This window comes from Nyctibius grandis, chromosome 4 (assembly GCF_013368605.1).
Source record: "Nyctibius grandis isolate bNycGra1 chromosome 4, bNycGra1.pri, whole genome shotgun sequence".
In the NCBI taxonomy this organism is placed as follows: Eukaryota; Metazoa; Chordata; class Aves; order Nyctibiiformes; family Nyctibiidae; genus Nyctibius; species Nyctibius grandis.
The window spans coordinates 67,681,712-67,701,429 of NC_090661.1; the positions used below are offsets into that span (position 1 = coordinate 67,681,712).

At 44.2% G+C, this 19,718-nt stretch overlaps 1 protein-coding gene across 1 annotated transcript in view; it reads left to right on the top strand.

Moving 5' to 3' along the window:
- Nucleotides 1-301: 301 nt before the first annotated feature.
- RTN1 (reticulon 1) overlaps nucleotides 302-19,718 on the top strand; it is a 122,276-nt gene continuing 102,859 nt past the window's right edge. The window contains exon 1 of the mRNA XM_068399063.1: nucleotides 302-491. Within this exon, the coding sequence (XP_068255164.1) occupies nucleotides 302-491 (190 nt within the window). The remainder of the gene's footprint in view (nucleotides 492-19,718) is intronic.

The window sequence follows — 19,718 nt, forward strand, 5'->3', positions numbered from 1 at the left end:
CCTGCTGAAGCAGTTAAACGGGGGAGAGCAGCAGCCAGGCTGGCAGATTCCTGCCCTGTGATATGCCAGCCACAGGGTGACGCAAGGGCTGGAAGGCTCCAACTAAACAAGCCATTTTCACCTGCGTAATAAGCGCTAGTGGAAATACAGCAACAGCAGCAGCAGCGGCTCCGAGTCCCTGCTGCCGGCCAGACTCCAGCGCGGCCACAGCACCATCCAGCCCTCGGCGGCCACTGCAGCTTTTTCCGTGGCTCCCGCTGCAGCCTGAGAGCCGGAGACCAGCGGCCGCCTTGCAGGCAGCATGTCAGCCCCGCCGGACCCCCAGGACCTGCTGCTGGCGGGCACTGGGGTGCACTGGGCTGCGGGTGGGGCGGACCAGTATGCAGCTGGGGCTCCTCTTCGGGATGGAGATGGGGCTCAGCAGCGGGAGCAGCTGGTTTTCGGCTCTGCCAAGGAACACCCGCCCGTTGCCATGGCGACTGCATCCCCAGGTAAAAGGCGAGGGGTATCCAGGGATGCTCAACAAAGGGGCCCTGGCAGCAGCATCTCCTGGTTGTCTCGTTACCATCCCTTCCCCGGTCCTTCTCCCAGCCTGGCTGCTTGGAAACATTACTAGTGAGTTAGTGAGACCATGTAGGAAAACAGTAAATAATGTGCAATTGCGGCCTCTGCAAATAGTCGTTTTTGGTGATGTGGGGGAGGGGGAACGCAGGACCCAGCCAAGTTCCCTGAAGCTCTTTGCAGTTTGCCAGGCATAGGACATCCAGATTTCAGTCAAATGTTGGAGGGCATTTGATTTCATCTCACTTGAGGGGGCTCTGTCCTCATTTACCATACACCTGTACACATCTGGAGTGACAGATCTGAAAGGAGTTACTTCAGCTCTTCCCCGTGCACCTGGAATTCCTGCATGGCCCCTCATGTTATTTCAACATGTAGCTTTTAATGGAGTGCCTATTCTGAAATGTTTGTATATTTTCTGCATACTTTTGAGACATGTTCATTTAATCACGGACATTTTGGTTGCTGTGTTTTCCTCCTTTTGCTTTTTAGGTGTATTTGACTAAGGTGCATTTAGTTTAGCTAAAGTCTGCAGGTTCATTGAATTTCAGTTTACTTTTGGGATGTATTTGATTTCCCTTGGTTTAGGATTCTTTTCTTAGTGGGTGTATTGATAGCAGGTGTATACTTATTAATGAACTCCAGAAGGCTTCCACTTCCAGTAGCTCCTGGCAGAAATGTTTGGGCAAAAATGACTCCATTTCCTTCTTGATGACACTTCCATACTTTCTTTCCCATTGCCACCCATCAGAGAACCCAAATAACCAAATAACCCAGCTCCGGGGAAGCTTGTGGATCCCATCTAGATTCCTCTTCACTGGGAAGTAGGTGTTTCCATTATACAGCCTGACAGCATCAAACTTGTCTTGAGTAAGTTGAGGGTCGGGGCTTGAGACAGGAATCGGTCTCCATTATGCAATAGCTGCAGCAGCATTAGGAACTGCGTTTTTGGGCTGAGTCCTTTCTAATCCCCTCCAGTCAATCAGCACAAAGAGTAGCTGGCCAGAAACAACACAGTCTGCGTGACTACGTGTATTACTCCACTGATACCCATCTGTGTGTTTTTTTCCGGGTCTGAGTGTGCATCTGTGCATGTCTGTGCTCTCAACATGGATGTTTCCCTGGTGCTTTTCTGTCTGCTTGATGCTACTGAGTTCAGTAGTAAAATGGGATCTAACGCCCATCGGCTGATGTGGGAAATGTTTTGCTGTTTTGTAGCTTTGGGGAGGCAGCTGATCTGCTGATGTGCTGCTCATTCGCTGACCTGAGTGGTAGGTTGTGAAACGTGACTTTTTACTTGAGAGAGGGGCAGATGGCTTGTAATGTAAGGCTGTTCTAGGTGTGTGTGGGGGGGTGTGAAGAGGGGCAGGATTGGGGTCTCCATGTGGGGTTGCCTCAGCAGCATGAAGAAGGGGGAAAGGATCTTCTGAGTTTTTGTTGTTCACTGATGGACAAAAATACAGCCATACTGAATCTTAGTGTAGAGAACAAAGAGGGGTGGTCTATTAAACTGTGTAAATCCCCATTAAATTCAATGACTGTGATACTACTTACATTTAATGAAAGCTTCTTCAGGCTTAACCTGATCTGTAGATTTAGACTTATAAAATGCAGAACAGACAGGATGAAAGAATGAAAGAAAGAAAGAAAGAAGAAAGAAAAGGAAAAAGAGAAGGAAAGAAAGTAATTTTCGGCTTTTGGAATCCTCTGCAAAGGGGCTTTAGATGTATTTGTTTGCATGTGTCAAACTGTGGCAAGGTGGAGATAAAGTGAGCAATACAGATCTTTTTTCTTGTTTGCTAGCTGTGGATTGACAGACTGTCAAATTAGCAATATCATACGAGCAGTAATGTGTTTTAAACATTTCCCATTTTGTTCTCCCTGTTTAACAAAGTAACTGTTATGTGGTTGTGTGTGTCTAGCCGACCATGGCAGACAGAGCAGCATCCCAGCCAGTGCAGCCCTGTGCATGCAGTCTTCTCTTCTGTTTCTGGCTGCAGCACCTGTATTTCTGTTCCACATTACCCAGACAGCTACAGCTCCCCCACCCTTCACTGAGGGGAGTAAATAATTTCCCTGTTCTCTCTGTGTGACTAAATATTCTTAACTTGCTAAATAACAGGTCTGTCATATTGCTGAATATCTAAAACTGTCAAGTATTTCAGAAAACTCTTTAATTCTCCTGCTCAGAGGGGGATTCCTGTGTGTTCCTAAGCTGTAGGAATGGACCCAGTGGGAGATGATACCTAGCTCCAGCGACTTACAACACTGCCATAAACTGCTGTAAACTTACAATACTCCCTACACAATAGAGCACCAGGGGACACTTTAGACAAGGAACAATGCATCCAAACGAGTGAACTGGACGGTATGTTTTCCAGGTAGTTTCCCAGCACATCCCGTATCTTCCTCCACGCCTCTCAGACCAGCCTTTTTTTGTGAAAAACAAGGTTGTGCTCTTTGAGGCAAGAGCAGGGTTTGGAGACTGAGAGATTCTCCCAGCATGAAAATAACTGTCAATAAATGGTGGGAATTTATCACAAGTTGTACAGAAGTTTTCTTATACAACCTAAAAATTTGCAAACTTTCCCTGATCTCGGCTTTTGTTTTAAGTTTGAAAACCAGCCAGGGATTGTTGAAAGGCTCAGGAATATTTTCAAGCTGGCCGTGGGCCCGGCTTTGAGCCAAACTGGCTTTGTGTCAAAACCTTCTGAGTGGTTTCTGAATGATGAAAAGCAATGGATTTCACTCCCTGTTCTTCAGATCAACCAGAATCGGCAATGATTGGGACTGCAGAAAAAAAATCCCACGAGGAGTGCAAAGCTCAGAGATTTCTCAAGCAAAGTCAGGGCAATAAGGAGCTGCAGATCCCACACCTGCTTCTCCTCCTGCAGCGCTGCAATGAAGATCAACTCCAGTAGCTTCTGAGCAAGGACAAAGCAGTTTCTCTTGGTTTTATATATGGCCTCTGAATTTTGCTGAAAATGTTTCTCTCCTTCAAATGGAGAGTTTCTCTCCTTCCCAAAGATGAATTTGGTTCAGGGTGAGAGGAGCTTGCAGGCAGCTCTTGCAAGGACTGGAGACTAAAGCAGTCCTGAAAGGCTGGTGAGCAGTTGTATGTTGGTGAAGAGAGCCCCATGTCACCCAACACACCATCTGGTCACAGATTCTGTTATTTATTTTTATACATCAACAGTGATTAAAATTCCTTGAAAATAATTATTTCCAAAAATATTACTCAGGCTACCAGGCATTCCCCAGCATAAATACATATGTTTTCCTTTAGAGAAATGGCAAAAATGTAAGAATGGACCGTACCATCCACGGTGCAGGTGTGCTTAGGGGGAAAAAGAGGGAAAAAGGGCAGGAACACATACAAATGGTGATTCCTGTGGTAGGATCTGGGAAGCTGTATGCAGCCTTGTGCATTGGTGGGTGTCTGTAGGGTGATTTACAGGCAGCAGTGGTATGCCCCTACATCCACGTAGCTGAGATTGAGAGAGCTGCCAGTGAGTCCTGCCTGCTGGCACTCATGCCAGGGTGCTTTTTGCCTTCAGCCTGGCCACAGCAGTCAGGACATCCCTGGCAATCTTGCCCTGTTTCCAGCTGCCTCCAAAGACAGGTCACAGCTGCCCAAAGGAGAGGTGGCCAGTGCCACAGGAGATGGCATTAATAACTGGGACATGTCTATGGGGACACAACAGAATGGCAAATATGGCCTATGGGAACCCTTCTGGAACAGCAGACATGGGCTGGCTGGGATCCCCCAGAGTGCCTCAGTGGCATGGAAGTCCTATGATTATGGGACTGAAAGGCACCCATGTGGTATGTGCCAGAAAGGTGAGGTGGGAAGGAGGGACTAGAAGCTGCTTGGATGAGGCAGATGAGTTGAGGAACTGCCTCTGCCCGCTGGGGAGCAGAGAGATACCAAATCCCAAGAGTGTTTCATGCTCTGATGGGTGTAGATATAGCACACGAGACCATGAGTGGTCCTGGCTTCTGCTGTTCCATGACAAGGACAGACTCTCTAGGCTCAGTGCTTTTAGTAAAGACATTTGAAAATAACCCTTGTAATTCACATGATTTGTAGAGGTCGAGTTTGAAAATGTATGCTGTGTACCCACATGCTCTCACCATGAACTCCACCAACCGCCTGCCAGCAAGGGGCTACACTGAGCTGCTCCTAGCATAAGCCTGTGTTTGTACTGATAACTCTTCACCTGTAAATCTCAGTTTATTGTTTCTCTCTAATTACTGGAGAGGGTGAGTTACTGGCAGCTTTACACCTCAACATGAAAGAGGTTTTTGATGGTTTTCAGGCAACTTGAGAACCCTGTGGTTCATTTGGGTGGAGAGAAGTGAGTATGAGCGTAAGCATCTGCACTGCTTGGGTTTGGCACTGATGCTTTTCGGGGATGTCATAGCACAACCAAATGCAACAGGTTCCCCAAGGCAACTGGCTCAGCTGCCCTTTGTGGCCTTCCCACCAAGTATTGCTTTAGCAAGAACTCCCTCTCCCTAAGCATCCATGGCAATGTGCTGTTCAAGGCCATGTGCACTGTAAAGACCAAGATCCAAAACCTGATTTTTGAAATTGCTGCAGAAAGAGTCTTGATAGGGTGGATTCACTGACTTGAGCGTACGCTACAGATGAGCCTAAGCAGCTGGTTGGAAATACTCCTCAACTGCCAGGCAATCTTGCTCAGATTTAGCCAACTGAGGCCAGATTTAATCTCACTTTGGAAGAGTATGTATTCATGCCAATTCTATTGTTGACATTTTAGTCCTTCCTGATTTAGAGAATTTAATTTATTTTTTTCTCTGCTCCTTGGATTAGTCCCTCAAAACCTCTGACATACTGATGGGAGTGAGGGTGATAGAGATCGTTTGGTGGAGGCTTTCCCCATCCCCTGGGATTTTGTGAATGCAAGCAGATTTTGCAGAGAGGGACAGAAACACAGCGGATTTTTTACTTGGATCCTCCTGTTCCTATAATTCTCGTGAAGCTTGACAAAGTGGCCATTTTATCACAGCCCACTATCGGTCATCTAAAAAAAAATCCTATTGAAATACCATCCTTCATTCCCACTTGGGTAAAGTAGGAGCAATGGCTCCTGTTGGGCTCCTGTTGGGCTCTGGGGCTGAAAAGTGCTATCGGGGGTGCATAAAATCTCCTGGTTTAAAATCTGTGCTGCAATGTAGTTCTCAGCTCCACACAGATCAAAATGCAGCTGTCTTTGCCCTGTTCTCCACAGGGATGCAGGTAGCTCCATCCCCGCTTTGACTTCCACACTGATGAATTTTCTTCATCCTTCAGGGCTGCAAATGGGTTGAGGAAGTGGCTGAGGCAGATGAAAGAGCAGAGTAGTACCAGGGGTGGTGACTCACTTCCCTTATTTTAATCTTCATTACTTGGTAAAGAAATGTTTTATTTATAGGCGAGGAACTGAGGAGGAGAGGTTGAGGAAGAGGAGAATGGCATGGAGGGTAGAGGCTTTGGATGTCGCAGTTGTGGCAAGAGTTGGGTTTTGCATGGTGCAGTATTTCCTGGGCTGCAAGTCTCCCCTGGGCTGGGTGGTTCACTATATCTCACTGGTGTAAGGGTCCTGGGAGGCACATCTGCCTTCTTTTTTTCTGCAGCTCTGGAAAATGACATTCAGTTACATGTCTTACACCATATTTTTCCCCCAAAACTGTAGTGTGCAGTATGTGCACACTCAGCATGTGCTCTCAGTCTGCCTGCGGATGGCAACCCCAGCAAATGCCTGGGTGCTGCCTCTGGCTCAGTCCTCCTGGAGAAGTTTGGGCAGATCTCACAGGTCTGTTTATCATGTCTTCACAGTCTGTCCCATGAAAGGATTCTGTCCCACCTGAGTGTCCTGGATTGACCTGAGACGCTCAGGACTAGCATTTGGCTCTGCTTTAGGTCCTAAGACGGGATTTGGCCCCGAGTCCTAATTATTTTGTGCATGTGTGTTTTAGCTCAAAGTACCTGAAATACCCAAGGAATTGTGCCACAAGTTCACATCATCAACAGGGAATGGAGGTTTTTAAATGGGTGACTTCTTAGGAATTCGCCTCACTTTCCCTCTTGAGTAGTCAGTACCTCTGAACTGGGCCAAGTATGCACTAAGCCTTTCTCATTTTTAATGTAGCATTTATGTCCTTGTGTCTGTTTTTCATGTTGTATTCTTTTACTGCCAGGTCAGGGCTGCTTACAAAATTCTGAGGGTTCTTTTTCTTTGGCTGTTGTTTGTTTTTTTTTGAAAGAAAAGAAGACCATCACATAGCAAATCATGTTTCGAGTAATGAAGCATTATTTGTAATTAGTTTTCTAATTTAGGGAAAGTAAATATATGTGATGACGTAGACTTGGCACGATTCAGCACTCAGGAACATACCCCACATTTAGTATTCTTGTTTTTTAAGACACTTCTGATTTATGGTCAGCCTATTCCTCTAAGAAACCCTGTACCTTCGACAGTGAGAATAAATTCTTGGCATTCACCTGCAAGACAAGACTTGAAATAGAGGGGACCTTAATCACTTATTTCAGTCCTCCTTGTTTTAATAAAGTATTTAAGATCCTAATTATATGGAAGATAAGCACATTCTTAACTGCTTTAAAAAATTAGGATGGTCTTGAGCATATGCATAAAGATGAGCATGTGTTTTGCTGAATTTAGGGACAAATGAAGGAGAAGATATATCATGGATAAATTGGCTTTATTACCCATTAGGCCTGCCTGCTTCAGGTTACTTGTGTGTAAAATGGAGGCACCAGCCCTTACCTATCTCATTACAGCACTGTGAAAATTAACATTTAAAGACATTGGAAACTTGGAATGAAAATCATTATAATGTTGTTGTTTATTTTGTTCTATTGTGTGTGTCCAGGTGAAACTAGAAATTGTTGGCATTGACTCCAGCCTTCATAAGCCTATATCTTTCAAATATTAAGGTGTTATGTCATAAGCATTGGCTTTATACTTTAGTATTCCTTAAAAGTGAGCTTTTCTATCTTTATTTAAATAACAGCTGCCAAAAGAGTTCTTTGAATATTTCCTTCACTGCTGTAATGAGATGCCTGCCCTTGATACAGCCTCCAATTATCATGAGATCTCATATCAGAAAGGTAGCTGGTTCCTCAGAGATTATTTCGACGCCCTTGCCATGAAAACTGCAGCATCCCCAGCATTTTCGCATAACAGCGACTCCTGTCCTGGATGTTGTGCTGCAGTGGGTGTTTGCCTGGGTACAGGTGAGAACAGAGCACGGGAGGATGCTTGCAGAAGGATGCTTTCTGCACAGGGGTCACTCTGCAGACCCGCAGAGTTAAGTCAGCTCGAGGCTTCACTGTGCCATTCAGGACATGAATTACATCTTATTTTTCAGCAGTGTTGAATTTATTAACGGCAGCTGATTTATTGTTGGTAGATTTAAAGACATTGAAGGGCTTGTTAACTGCAGCCAGTAAAAAGGAAATGTATGGGGCAGCCTTGGCAGGCTGGAAACCTTTCTGCTCCCAGCCCCTGGGGATCTTGTGCTTCTCTTGTCTCTGAGGTTTTTTCTGTGCAAACATCAGTCCATGTCTCGTGTGCACATGTGGGCACCCCTGGCTGAGCCCCGTGGCTGAGGAGGAGGAACCGCAGCACCAGGGCACAGGCTCCAGCCATGGGGCTGGGCAGGAGCCTCTCACTGCCAGTGCTGGCAGTGCTTTGTCTCCCAAACACAGCCCGGGGTGGCTGTCCTTCACCTCATCGAAGCACCCTTTGTATGCACATTGCAAAGCTGCAAATGCAGAAGTTATAGATCTGAGCGACATCCCCAACCTTTCCCCGCCTTTGCTGTGTTAGTCACTGGCTGTATGACCAAACTGCCTAAAAATCCTCACCCTGGGCAGCCCCTGCGGCACAGCTGTGCAGAGAGGGGCTGCAGACTGCCCGAGCAGTCAGAGTTTGTACTGATTTTCTTCTGCTGAGCCCGGTCCCTTACACACTGCTCCAAAAAGCACTTGGGGGCACCTGTAAAGGAATTGCTGGAGGGGCAGGCTGCATTTATGGCTTGCAATCAGCAAGGGAGTTTTGCCATTTACAGACCTAATCCCTCCCCCCGACTTGCAGATGCAAGGCTGATGCAGGGAGGATGCCTACACCCCCCAAAGACAGCATTTTGCATGCCAGGGAGGTGGGGAGTCCCTCACCCCACGTAGGTCCTGACACGCACATAGCCAGCAGAGCAGCTCTGCTTGGAAATGTTTTTCATCCCAAGATCACTGGTAGGCCAAAGGGCTAGATCCTGAGCAAAACCTAAAAGTTGCTCTAAGTCTACCACCGCTGAGCATGTGGTCACCCATGTTCAGGTCAGTTGTGTCCCCCTCCCTGCATGAGGAACATGCACCGAGGCCACGGCCGGGGTGGGAGGTGAAAACCCACAGCAGGCAGACCTGGGGAGCAGCTCATCTCACCTCTGATGTCCTGAGCAGCATCCCCATGTGCTTTGTGGAAGGGTGCAATGAGGTTTCGCAGGTACCATCTCTCCACTGACTGCTGATGTACGGGGAGGTCTGAATTCCAGTAAGTCTTAATTAGGTCTTTAATTTAGAGGCAAAAGAGATGCACTTGCTGCTCATGTGAGTAGGAAATGTTTTACATTTCAGGATATTTTCATTCCTGTTGATTTCAGCAATGAAGCGCAATGCAACACGCTGGAAATTAAATGTGCACTTCAGCTGAACTGGAGGCTTAACTGCTCTCGGTGCAGGTGTAGCTGTCTGATATGAACAGCAATCACATGTTATTTGCAGGCTGATTGTAGCAAAAAGGGAAATACCTTCTTCTGCCCCTTAGAAAAGTTATAAAAATGTGTATCCCAATTTTGGTCACCAGTTTTTCATCTTCTGGTTAGTGATCGTCTCTGTCTTAGGATGTACCATATTTGCCAGTTTGCTGGGTCTTTTTCCTTTTTATTACAAAGATTTACATCTTTGGTAAACATCATTAACAAAATAGATGCTCTAAATGCAATATTGCTGTGCACTAAACTTTAATGGAGAGAGTTGCCTTTGATTTTAGGCTGACCTAAAGCTGAGGCTGGTTTCTCTCTTCTGCAGCTTTTGCAGTTCTTTAAAAAAGTCATAACGCAGCATTCATGTTGTTGCTGTTTTCTCTACTGCTCTAGCAGAAGTATCACTGTGGTTGACTATAGAACTGATTTCTCAGAACCTCCTGGTTATCCTGAAAGTCTGTGTTGTATAATCTGTGATTCTCAGACCAAAACTAGTTTGTAGGAAAGGTGTTGGGCCCAAAGGCGAAGCTCCGAGGTGCTGTGTGAGAGTCAGGAGAAGTCCCAGAGGAGTCAACCTCCTCTGAATACATTGTTTATGAAAGAAAATAGGGTTTTGGATCCTCTATGTGGTAGCTCTGTTTATCATCACTCTCACTAAGCTGAAATCCTTATATCAAAATGGCTGGTAAGGGGCATCTTGGTTACAGGCAAGACAGGATTTTTACATCACTGAACAATTTGGAGTAGAACTTTAGTAGGTGGTATCTAATTCTCTACTTAAAAAGTTTCACGTGTGTTTAATGTGGGTACATTGCATATAGGATTGAAAAGCCAAGCAAGCAAATAATAGGTCACATGCACAGATGTGGAGCCACTAAGTAAAAACTGGGTTACTTTTACATGGGTGAAATAGGAATTCTGCCTTTGAAAATGCCTACCTATCTCTCCTGATGGCAGGACCGAATTTCCTGAAATTTAAATTTTTTGAGAAACTTGCCATCAGACAAAAAAATCTTTCCAAAAAACATACATGGATTAAAATAATATTTTAAAAATTGAAATCTTAGAAATAAGTGTATATATTTTCAAATTATTCCCAAATCAGTTCATATGTTTCACCTGATTTGGTTAGCAGCAGTGTTTAGAAATGTAGCTTGTCTACCTTTGATTATATAGTAGGACATTTATTCCAAATACACATGAATTCAATTTTAAAAGCACTAATTCTGGCCTGCAAAGTTCTCTATTCTATTTTAGAATTGCCATGATTTATGCACATTTATTCTGGTTTTTTTTCCTACTCTAAAAAATACCACTCGGGATTACGGTGGATCATCTGAGCATCTATCACAGTAAAAGCCAGTTGCCATTTTGTGATTTTTTTTTTCTTCAAAGTCTTTCTGACATTAGCCTTTATAATTCAGTTGCTGTGTAGTAGAAGTTGAGGTCAGGGCTAAGGAAACAGGCTTGGGGATTTTTGCTGTGTAAAAGATACGCAATCTGCTCTCACTGTGAACTTGGCAAACAGACCGTGTATAATCCCTGGAATATTTGGTAGATCTGCTAGGACACAAAGATGGCATTTGTAATATTTGTCTAACTACTTGTATTTTTACATGGCTGTCCATCCCTATGTCATCCAAACTATTCAAAACCAACCCGAGGAGAGAGGGCTGAACAAAGAGTGAGAAAAAATATATCATTCCCAGCAGGAGATTTCAGAGTTTGGGCTTTCCCCCCTGCCTCTCTCTCTGCTGTTGCTTTTTAATTAATCGTTCTTCTAACCTACTTTAAATTGAGCATCTAGCATGCTAGATGTTTTGCAGATGAATCATACTGTGCAATGCACTTATGCATATCTGCTGCGCAAGTACATTGTCAGCTTGTATTTGATAACCTACCAGCAAACAAGATTTTTTTTCTGGAAACTTGGGGTACGAGCATCGTTCTCCAAGTGAGAATAATGCAACCACTGTTAATAAATCAACCTAGGTTTGAGGACGTTTCACCACTTTCACTGCCTCCTTGATTAGCATTATCCTCAGAGGTATAAATTAAAGAGGAAAATATATAATCTGGGAAGCTTTCCAGCATCATCTTTGAAAATGTGAGCTCAAAGCTTTGCTGAGATTTCTTTGGTGGAGGGATGCTAATAGCAATGCTGAAGACGTGCTCTGATTGCACCCTAAAGAGTAGCAAGGCGCACGGAATAGCTTAGTTTCTTTTTCCTTTGTCATCAAGATAATTTCTAATGTGATCTGCACAGGGTGAATCTTGAACTGTTTCTACACAGTTCTGTGAAGTGGTCCCAGAAGTGCAGCTTCAGTCGCTCCCTTTTCTACTACTTGTTCTCTTAGTCTGACATCTGCATAAAATATGTTACACGTTTTCCCGTCTCAGCCTGCAGATAATTGCCTGCAGCTGTTAGCAGCGAGTGGACACGGTCCCTCTGCTACATTGGTCAAAGCCTGAGCTTCAGCAATGAGGATTTCAGGAATTTCTTCTGACTGTTCCTACGAGGTGTCATCACAGCTGGGTGGGAACTCCTGACGCCTCCCTCCCCGCCAAGGGAAGAAAAATGTGCTGCAGAATGTGCTGATTTGCAAAAAATATTTCACAGGGAGAGTCTGATTTTAGCACAGTTCCAGCTGTGCTAAATGAGCAGGAAAGGGATTTTTCAGCATATCAGCAACATCTTGGAAATGGAAATGCCACATCTTCCAGCACTTTCTTAGGAGTCAGTTTTCCCCTTCCCCTGCCCATAACTCGCTTGGGTCTTTGGTATTTACTGGAACTAGGAGTTTAGCAAGTACTTGGAGTCTTGCTTTATAACGTCTCTGTGTTTCTATTTGCTTTCTCTTGGCCACCTCTCTGCCAACATCATCCTTTGCTTTCCAAGAGTCGGTGAAAAATGCAGAATGCAAGACTAAGCTGTTTTTCCTTGGGTTGTGTTTTGGGGAGGCGTAAGGAAGTAGATACCTTTATTACTAGTTTGCTGATGGGACAACCGATGCACAGTGGAGTGAAAAGTCTTACAAATAGTCCCCAGCAGCTGCATTTGAACTAGGTCTGGCTCTGCTGAGGCCCAGGCAGTGCCAGGCTGCTTCAAAGGGGTCTCAGCCTCATCATCGGTGACTCAATTTATGGGGGCTCTCAGGCTACAACTCCAAAAAGTCATTCCTCTCTCCTGAAAAATGTAGGGCAGCTATTTTTACTTAGATGCATGAAGACAGGTTTTTTTTTCTGCCTGTTTTTCACTTTTAAATTCATATTAAGGATCCTTAGTTACGTTTTGCAAAGGCATTCACCCTTCCAGCTGAAAAACATAGAGGGAATACCATGTGTTATTTGCCGTCTCTACTGACATTGCTAAATTTGCTGAAGCAACGTGTTTCAACATTTCCAAACATTTTTCCTGCAGAGCTTTCTCTTCCATAGAAGGGTTTTCTGTTTTGCCTTCATTTGAGATGAAAAGAAAATTGAAAATAATATGAAATTTTCCCACAGGACAGAATTTCTTTTGCAATAGCTCTACTTCCAGCTAATGTCAGGAAAAAACACAAACAACTGCAGTCAGTATGCTTAATTTCAACCCTGCATTTACAACTTTTTTTTTGTCGTTACTGTCTGAAAAGCAACGACATCAACACTCTCAGTTTGAAAATACTCATTAAACCAGAGAGCTAGTGCACTAGCAAGCAGGATTTGTTAGCACCTACCTAATGCACTCAACAGGAGTGTGACCTTGGTTCTCTGTCACTGGTGAAAATGAAGTTGCCTCCTAGTCTAGCCCATCTAATTGCTGCTGAACTATAATACCAACCAGGTTCTTCTCTCTTTATGGCAGATGACTTTTTGCCACCACTGTGGTGAAGAAGGCATGAAGTCATCAGCATTCCCCAACCCAGCAGCTGCCCAGTGTCCTTGGATTCAAATAGTTATGTAGTGCTCCCACCCTTACTCACTTAAAAATGTGACTTGACTCTTGGTACTGAACAACAGGAGGAAAGCCAGTGAAGACAGCAAACCTGACTCTCTCTTCTCAGGCTCTGTACAAGACAACTTTTCCTTTTTTTAAAGCCTCCCCCTTCTCACTTTTTGTGAGCAGGAAAGCAATGCAGGCTCCTCCATGAGCAGGAAGGGAAGTCTTTAGAAGCCATCAGGTTCCCTTTCCAGACCCTGCACTTGGAGTTGCAATGAAAATCGCTTCCTCAGCCTTGCTGTGCTGTGTGCTTTAACTAGCATTTCAGAAAAAAAAGTGGGCCTTCCAGAAGTTTTCAACCAATTTCAGACCCATTTAGCTGATTGATGGTAACTGCCAGAGCAGGTAGGATCCAAAGCTTCCCAGAAGTCCTCTGCTCCTGCTTGCACCCAGAACCAAGTGCCTCAGGCTTTTGTGGCCTTTAGAAATGAAAAAACTAGATGTGAGCAAAGCACCATGTTGCCTGCAGTGTTGCTTGCTCAGGTTTCTGGTCACAACTGCTCTGCTGTGCCAGGTACAAGCCAATTTCTGAGATGATGGGTTGGAGAAGATGGTTTCTAACCTTGTCCAACATAAAGTTGAGAGGGAAAGGGGTGTTTGCTCCTGGTGCTTGGGGCAAACAGCCAGGAGAAAGGAGATACACTGAAAGTCAGTGTAGGCACAGGGACAAAATTGTATAGAGTGTTCAGGCTGGGGAGGAAAGGAAGTCAGGATGGAGAGAAAAATGAATAGCAAGAAGAAATCCAAACTATTGTCAAGAGGAGCCCTATCAGTTTATGGAGGGAATTAGGTAATGTGATGCTTGTAGTGGTAGGGGGTTAAGCTTGGAAGTCCAGCAGGCCTTCCTCCTGCATTCATGAGCTCTGGAGACAGACTTTCCTAGCAAAACCATCTCTTCCTACCCTTTGTTTAGTTGGAGCTATTAACATAATTTATCTTAAAAAAAGCTTTTGAATGCTTTTTACTTTTTCAATTATTTCTTTTACTCAGCTGGAAGGTCATGAAATCCCCATTCAGTCCCCATTTTTCAAGGCAGAGACAAATTTGCTCAACCTTTCACCATGCAAGTACTACCTGGAGGAGTGCTGTGCCACAGCAGGACCCAGTGAGCTGGCTTCGCTCTCCAGACCCTTGGAGACTGGCCATCCTCTCCCAGCTCCTACATCTCGCACTGCGAAACTGTAAGGAAAACCATGAAAACTCAGAATGATCTTGGCAATCCATATAAATGGTCTGAATAAATAGGAAGGGGTTCAGCAGGGTCACGGCATCTCAGCAGGAACAGCCATCTTCATAAACATAGGATGGGAAACCACAGATGAGTCCATCAGAGAAGGATTGAGGTGTTGAGGGTCACAAGACAAATGCAAGCCACCACAGGCTGCAAAGCTTGTTTTGTTTTGCTGTGCATCTGCTAAAGAGCAGATGCCAACATTGAGATATGGCAACATGGGTTTTGTGTGCATGATGAAGCAAACGGCCTGGGGAGGAGCGTGGTGTCCAGTCTGGAGCACAACACTTCAGGAGTAATGTAGAAAGTCTGGAGGAGAGCAATCAGGGTGATCACATGTCTGGGAAACATGATCTAGGAAGGAAGACTGGAAGAACTAGGTTTGTATAAGCTAAAGGAGAGAATCACTGTGGGGCAGAACAAGAGCAGTCTTTAAGTACAGGAAAGCCCAAGCAAAGAGCCTGAGTTAACCTGATCTCCAGGTGCATGGTGGGCAGGAATGGATGTGGCTTCAGTTGCAACATAAAAGATTCAGATTAGTAATTTGCAAAAAACTTTAGGGCAGTGTAGACATGTAAGATAGAGAAGCACAGGTAGCTGAGGGGAGGGTGGTGTGGCTGCAGCTCCCTTGCTGGAGGGCTGTATGGGCAATGCAGAGGGACATCGCCCAGCTGATGTGGGAAGTGCTACTGCTGCCTGGGGCCAGCGATGGAGCTAGGTGTTGTCTTTTTTGTGGGAGTCTAGAAGCTGGCGTGATTGATGGCAGTAGGAAATACAGTAATTTCTCCTTTTCCCATCTTAGTTTGGTCCCTGTCCTGTTCAAACCAGCAGCTTCTTCTGTTACCCTTTGAAAGTGCACACCAACTAGTCACTTTTAAAAGTGACAAATTAGTCACTTTTCTGTGACTAATACGGCTGATATTTTTGTGTTTCAGTGGCTTTTTTTTTACAAAAAAAGAAAAAGAACTTTTTGTTTGTTTTGCAGGAAAAGCCTTACTTTACTTGGGGGATGAACTGACTCCTGCAGACAAAGCTAAACATAGAATTCAATGGTTTAATTTGGACAAACAGCAACCTTCAGCCTAAAATAGTAATAACAAGGATTTTTAATAAATGCAGGCTTGGCAGAGAGAAATTACAGAGGATGAAGTGTGCAGTGATAGTTGGAGATTAACAGTATAGTGCCTGCATCCAAGGAAGGAGGAAGGGGAAAAAGATACAGCAAGTACAGGGTTGTTAATTTGATCTAATTAGTATTGTTAAGAACATTAAGGTAAAAGGAAAATGGGAAAAAATGCATTGTTTTATAAATCTGGACTGTGAAGACAAATCTGATAGTTTACTCCAGTAAGATACCGATTGTTTTCTGACTGGGTTTCAGTGAAATGTAAAACTCAGTACTAGATGGAAAATTGCTGTCTGAGCTGGAGAAGGTGGAGGGCAATACAGCCATGTCACGCCGCATGTTACCTAAAGAGCAGTCAGTTTATGCCCTAATGAAAATGCTCACGCAATGTGGGAGCTGCTGGTGGGGCTCCTCAGTCAGTCTTGAGGCCATTCTTATTTACAATATCTTGTAAAATCATATCTTTACAATATCTTTGTAAAATGTTTGGTACCAAAAGCCAGATCAGAGTATGGGAGTATGCTGGGAGTGAGGGCAAGGGTCAGCTGGAGCATCTTACAGGGGAAGCTGGCTGAGCCGGGCAGTCGTGAGTGGTAGAAATACACCCTGACACCCTGCAAGACTGAGAAGAGCTATGTTTGTTGAGGTGTGTCCTCTCTAGAGGGAGGTTGTAATGCCTTTGTACACGTACTGGTTCAGCTTCTGCTTTGACCTTGGGATCACCACCGTCATTCAGTGCCATGGGTAGCTCTGTACTGGTTACGTACAGAGTCACGATTGCCCTCTGACAAAATGGTGAAAGCAATAAGGATGACATCAGAGAAAAAAAATTGAAATGTCAAAAAATTATGGGTGCAAGCAGGAACACAGGAGGTTCCACTTAAATTTGAGGAAAAACTTCTTTACGGTGAGGGTGACTGAACACTGGAACAGGCTGCCCAGAGAGGTTGTGGAGTCTCCTTCTCTGGAGACATTCAAAACCCGCCTGGACGCGTTCCTGTGTGATATGGTCTAGGCAATACTGCCCTGGCAGGGGGATTGGACTAGATGATCTTTCGAGGTCCCTTCCAATCCCTAACATTCTGTGATTCTGTGATTCTGTGTAATATTTGGCATTTGGTTTCAACGTTTTCCAAAACAGAAATACATTTGCTTGGAAAAAAAAAAAAAAGGAAAAAAGTCAAGTTTTACTGAAATGACTTTTCCCAGCCAATTCTTTCGACTAAAATTTTCCAAACTCCTCATAGGATGAGGAAATAATCAATGAAAGTAGTTTTGAGAAATGTAGCACCGCTTTCCAGCAATGTTAATATCAGTGAGCAAACAGCATTTCCTCAGACCAACTTGTGAGCCAAATTTGAAAATGATTCCTTTTATATTTGGGCTCTATGGACTGATCATGAATATTTGAAATGTGAGCTGTACTGCTTAATTGTAGCCTCTTCTATGAGTCACGTGATTATTTAATGAGGATCCTTGATTGGAGGAATGAGCAAACACATCTTTTATACATACTTGATTGTGCCAATTCCAGTGCTTATTTTCTCTTGATGCTGATACATACACATTTGTCATTGGCCTTGGCAAACGTTTCTTTGCCAAAAAAATAATTTCTCAAGCATTGACAGAAAATGATACATAGATTTAACTAACATAAAATCATTTAAATGTGTAATAGCCACTGAAAAATGTTTGTGTCATCCCCTCTGTACCAAAATCAAGAAAATAACAGTAAGATTAACTTGTGAGTTACATTTGAGTGGCAGCATTGTATGTGTGCAGCTGTGGAAATTTTATTAGGTGAAGTCAGAACGAGCTTCAGGAAAGGCCGATTCGATTGCTTTCTTAGCTCTGCTGGACATGGAGGCTTGGTGTTTTTTTTTTTGCATTTCTTGTGTGTTTAAGTTTCTCCTGGGCGTTAGGGTGGCTGTAAATTCTCACCTCAGAACAAGAGTGGGTGTTGCAGCTCCAATATAGCTGCTCCAATGCCATGTCTTCTGCTGGTCTCTGGGTCTTATCCTGCATGCAACATTAATGGGGAATCACAAGGTCCACAAAAGATCACCATACGAGGAGACTGGTAGTTTTACCATTTGTGTTATACTACTTGTTGCAACAATTTTTCATAAAAGTTTGTTTATTAAGTTTGGGAAAAAAAAGACTTTATCTTTCCTGAAGATCTCATTAAAGCATTCGGCTATGAGATAGTTCAGAAGAACCTTATCTGAAGTACCTTTTCATTGGATTTAAAGCACCTTTTCATTGGATTTAAAGCTCTGTTTCATGAATATAAAACATGACATATTAGGAAGAGTGTGGCCAACAGGTCAAGGGAGGTTATCCTGCCCCTCTACACGGCCCTGGTGAGGCCACATCTGGAGTACTGTGTCCAGTTCTGGGCCCCCCAGTTCAAGAAAGATAAGGAATTACTGGAGAGAGTCCAGCGAAGGGCTACAAAGATGGTCAGAGGACTGGAGCATCTCTCTTATGAGGAGGGGCTGCGAGAGCTGGGTCTGTTCAGCTTGGAGAAGAGAAGACTGAGAGGGGATCTTATCAACAGTTACAAATACCTTAGGGGTGGGTGTCAAGAGGAGGGGACCAGACTCTTCTCAGTGGTGCCCAGTGACAGGACAAGGGGCAATGGGCACAAGCTGAAACATGGGAAGTTCCATCTGAATATGAGGAAGAACTTCTTTAGTTTGAGGGTGTCAGAGCACTGGAACAGGCTGCCCAGGGAGGGTGGGGAGTCTCCTTCTCTGGAGATATTCAAAACCTGCCTGGATGTGACCCTGTGCGACATGCTCTAGGTGAACCTGCTTTGGCAGGGGTTGGACTAGATGATCTCCAGAGGTCCCTTCCAACCCCAAGCGGTCTGTGATTCTGTGATATATGATCTTCCTTCTGCTCAGCAGCAGAGGCTGCTGCTGATGTAAGCCAGAGTCAGTGAGCTGCCTGAATTGAAAAATAATCTCAATTTTTCACACTGTAAAGATCTGTACAGCTGCAACAGTGCAGGATACCTGACCTACTTGATCCTTGAGGTTACAGGGTTTTTTTTATATGGTAGAAAGGTGAGAGTTGATCTGTTTGGCTAGTGACTCCATGGGTACAACACACTCATTTTCTGTCCCAGCAGAGACTCCACCAAGCATTGATGATTATTTCTCAATTCAAATGAATTTTGTAAATTCATCTTGGTGGCACAGATATTTCCAAAATTCCTTGGTCTATGTGTTGGTTTAAATTATTAACAAGCTGTCCTTTCAAATGCCGCTGCCAAACCAGCCACAACCCCTCAAACCACAAACAATAAAAGGCAAATTCTTTCACAGTACTCTTTGTTGAGTAGATTCCACTCACTGGCCAAAGGAATGACAGATTAAGTAGAAAAAAGGGAAAGAAGTAACAGGCATGGAAATCTGAAGCTGGGCATGGATAAACAAGAGGGGATCATGGCAGTCATTTGAGTATGCAGAAAACACACATTTGGGAAGAAAAAATGGAGAATGTTTAGGAAAACATCTGGAAGGAGTGGTGCCAGATGGCTGTTTGCTTTTTGATCGGACTAGTATTTTTCTCACAAGATATGAAGACCCAATTTTCATGTTTGTCAATATTTACAGATCTCAGTCTGTCTGTAGAGAGGAAAATAAGGTCTCAAATAGAACTCTGTGCATGCTTAAAATAAGCTTGATATTCTGTGCTTTGCTGACTCAACCTAAATGGCCTGAGATTTTGAAGTGCTAGGAACGCCTAACTCCTTTTCCAGTTGCTGGCGTCTGAGAATTCTACACCCCTATTACAGAAAGGATTTTATTCAGAGGAGCAAACTCCAGGCACCCATGATTAGAAAATTTACCTTATGTTCCCACCACAGCAAAATCTTGCTGAGATGGTAGCAGCGTGGCATTGACTGGAATCAGCTTTCTTGATTTCTGCTTGTTGCTTGTGGTCCAGTTGTTGCTTGAGAGATTTGAGACCCTATCTAATATTGCAGAGCAGGGAGAATCTCAAAGAAAGAAAAGGGGGCA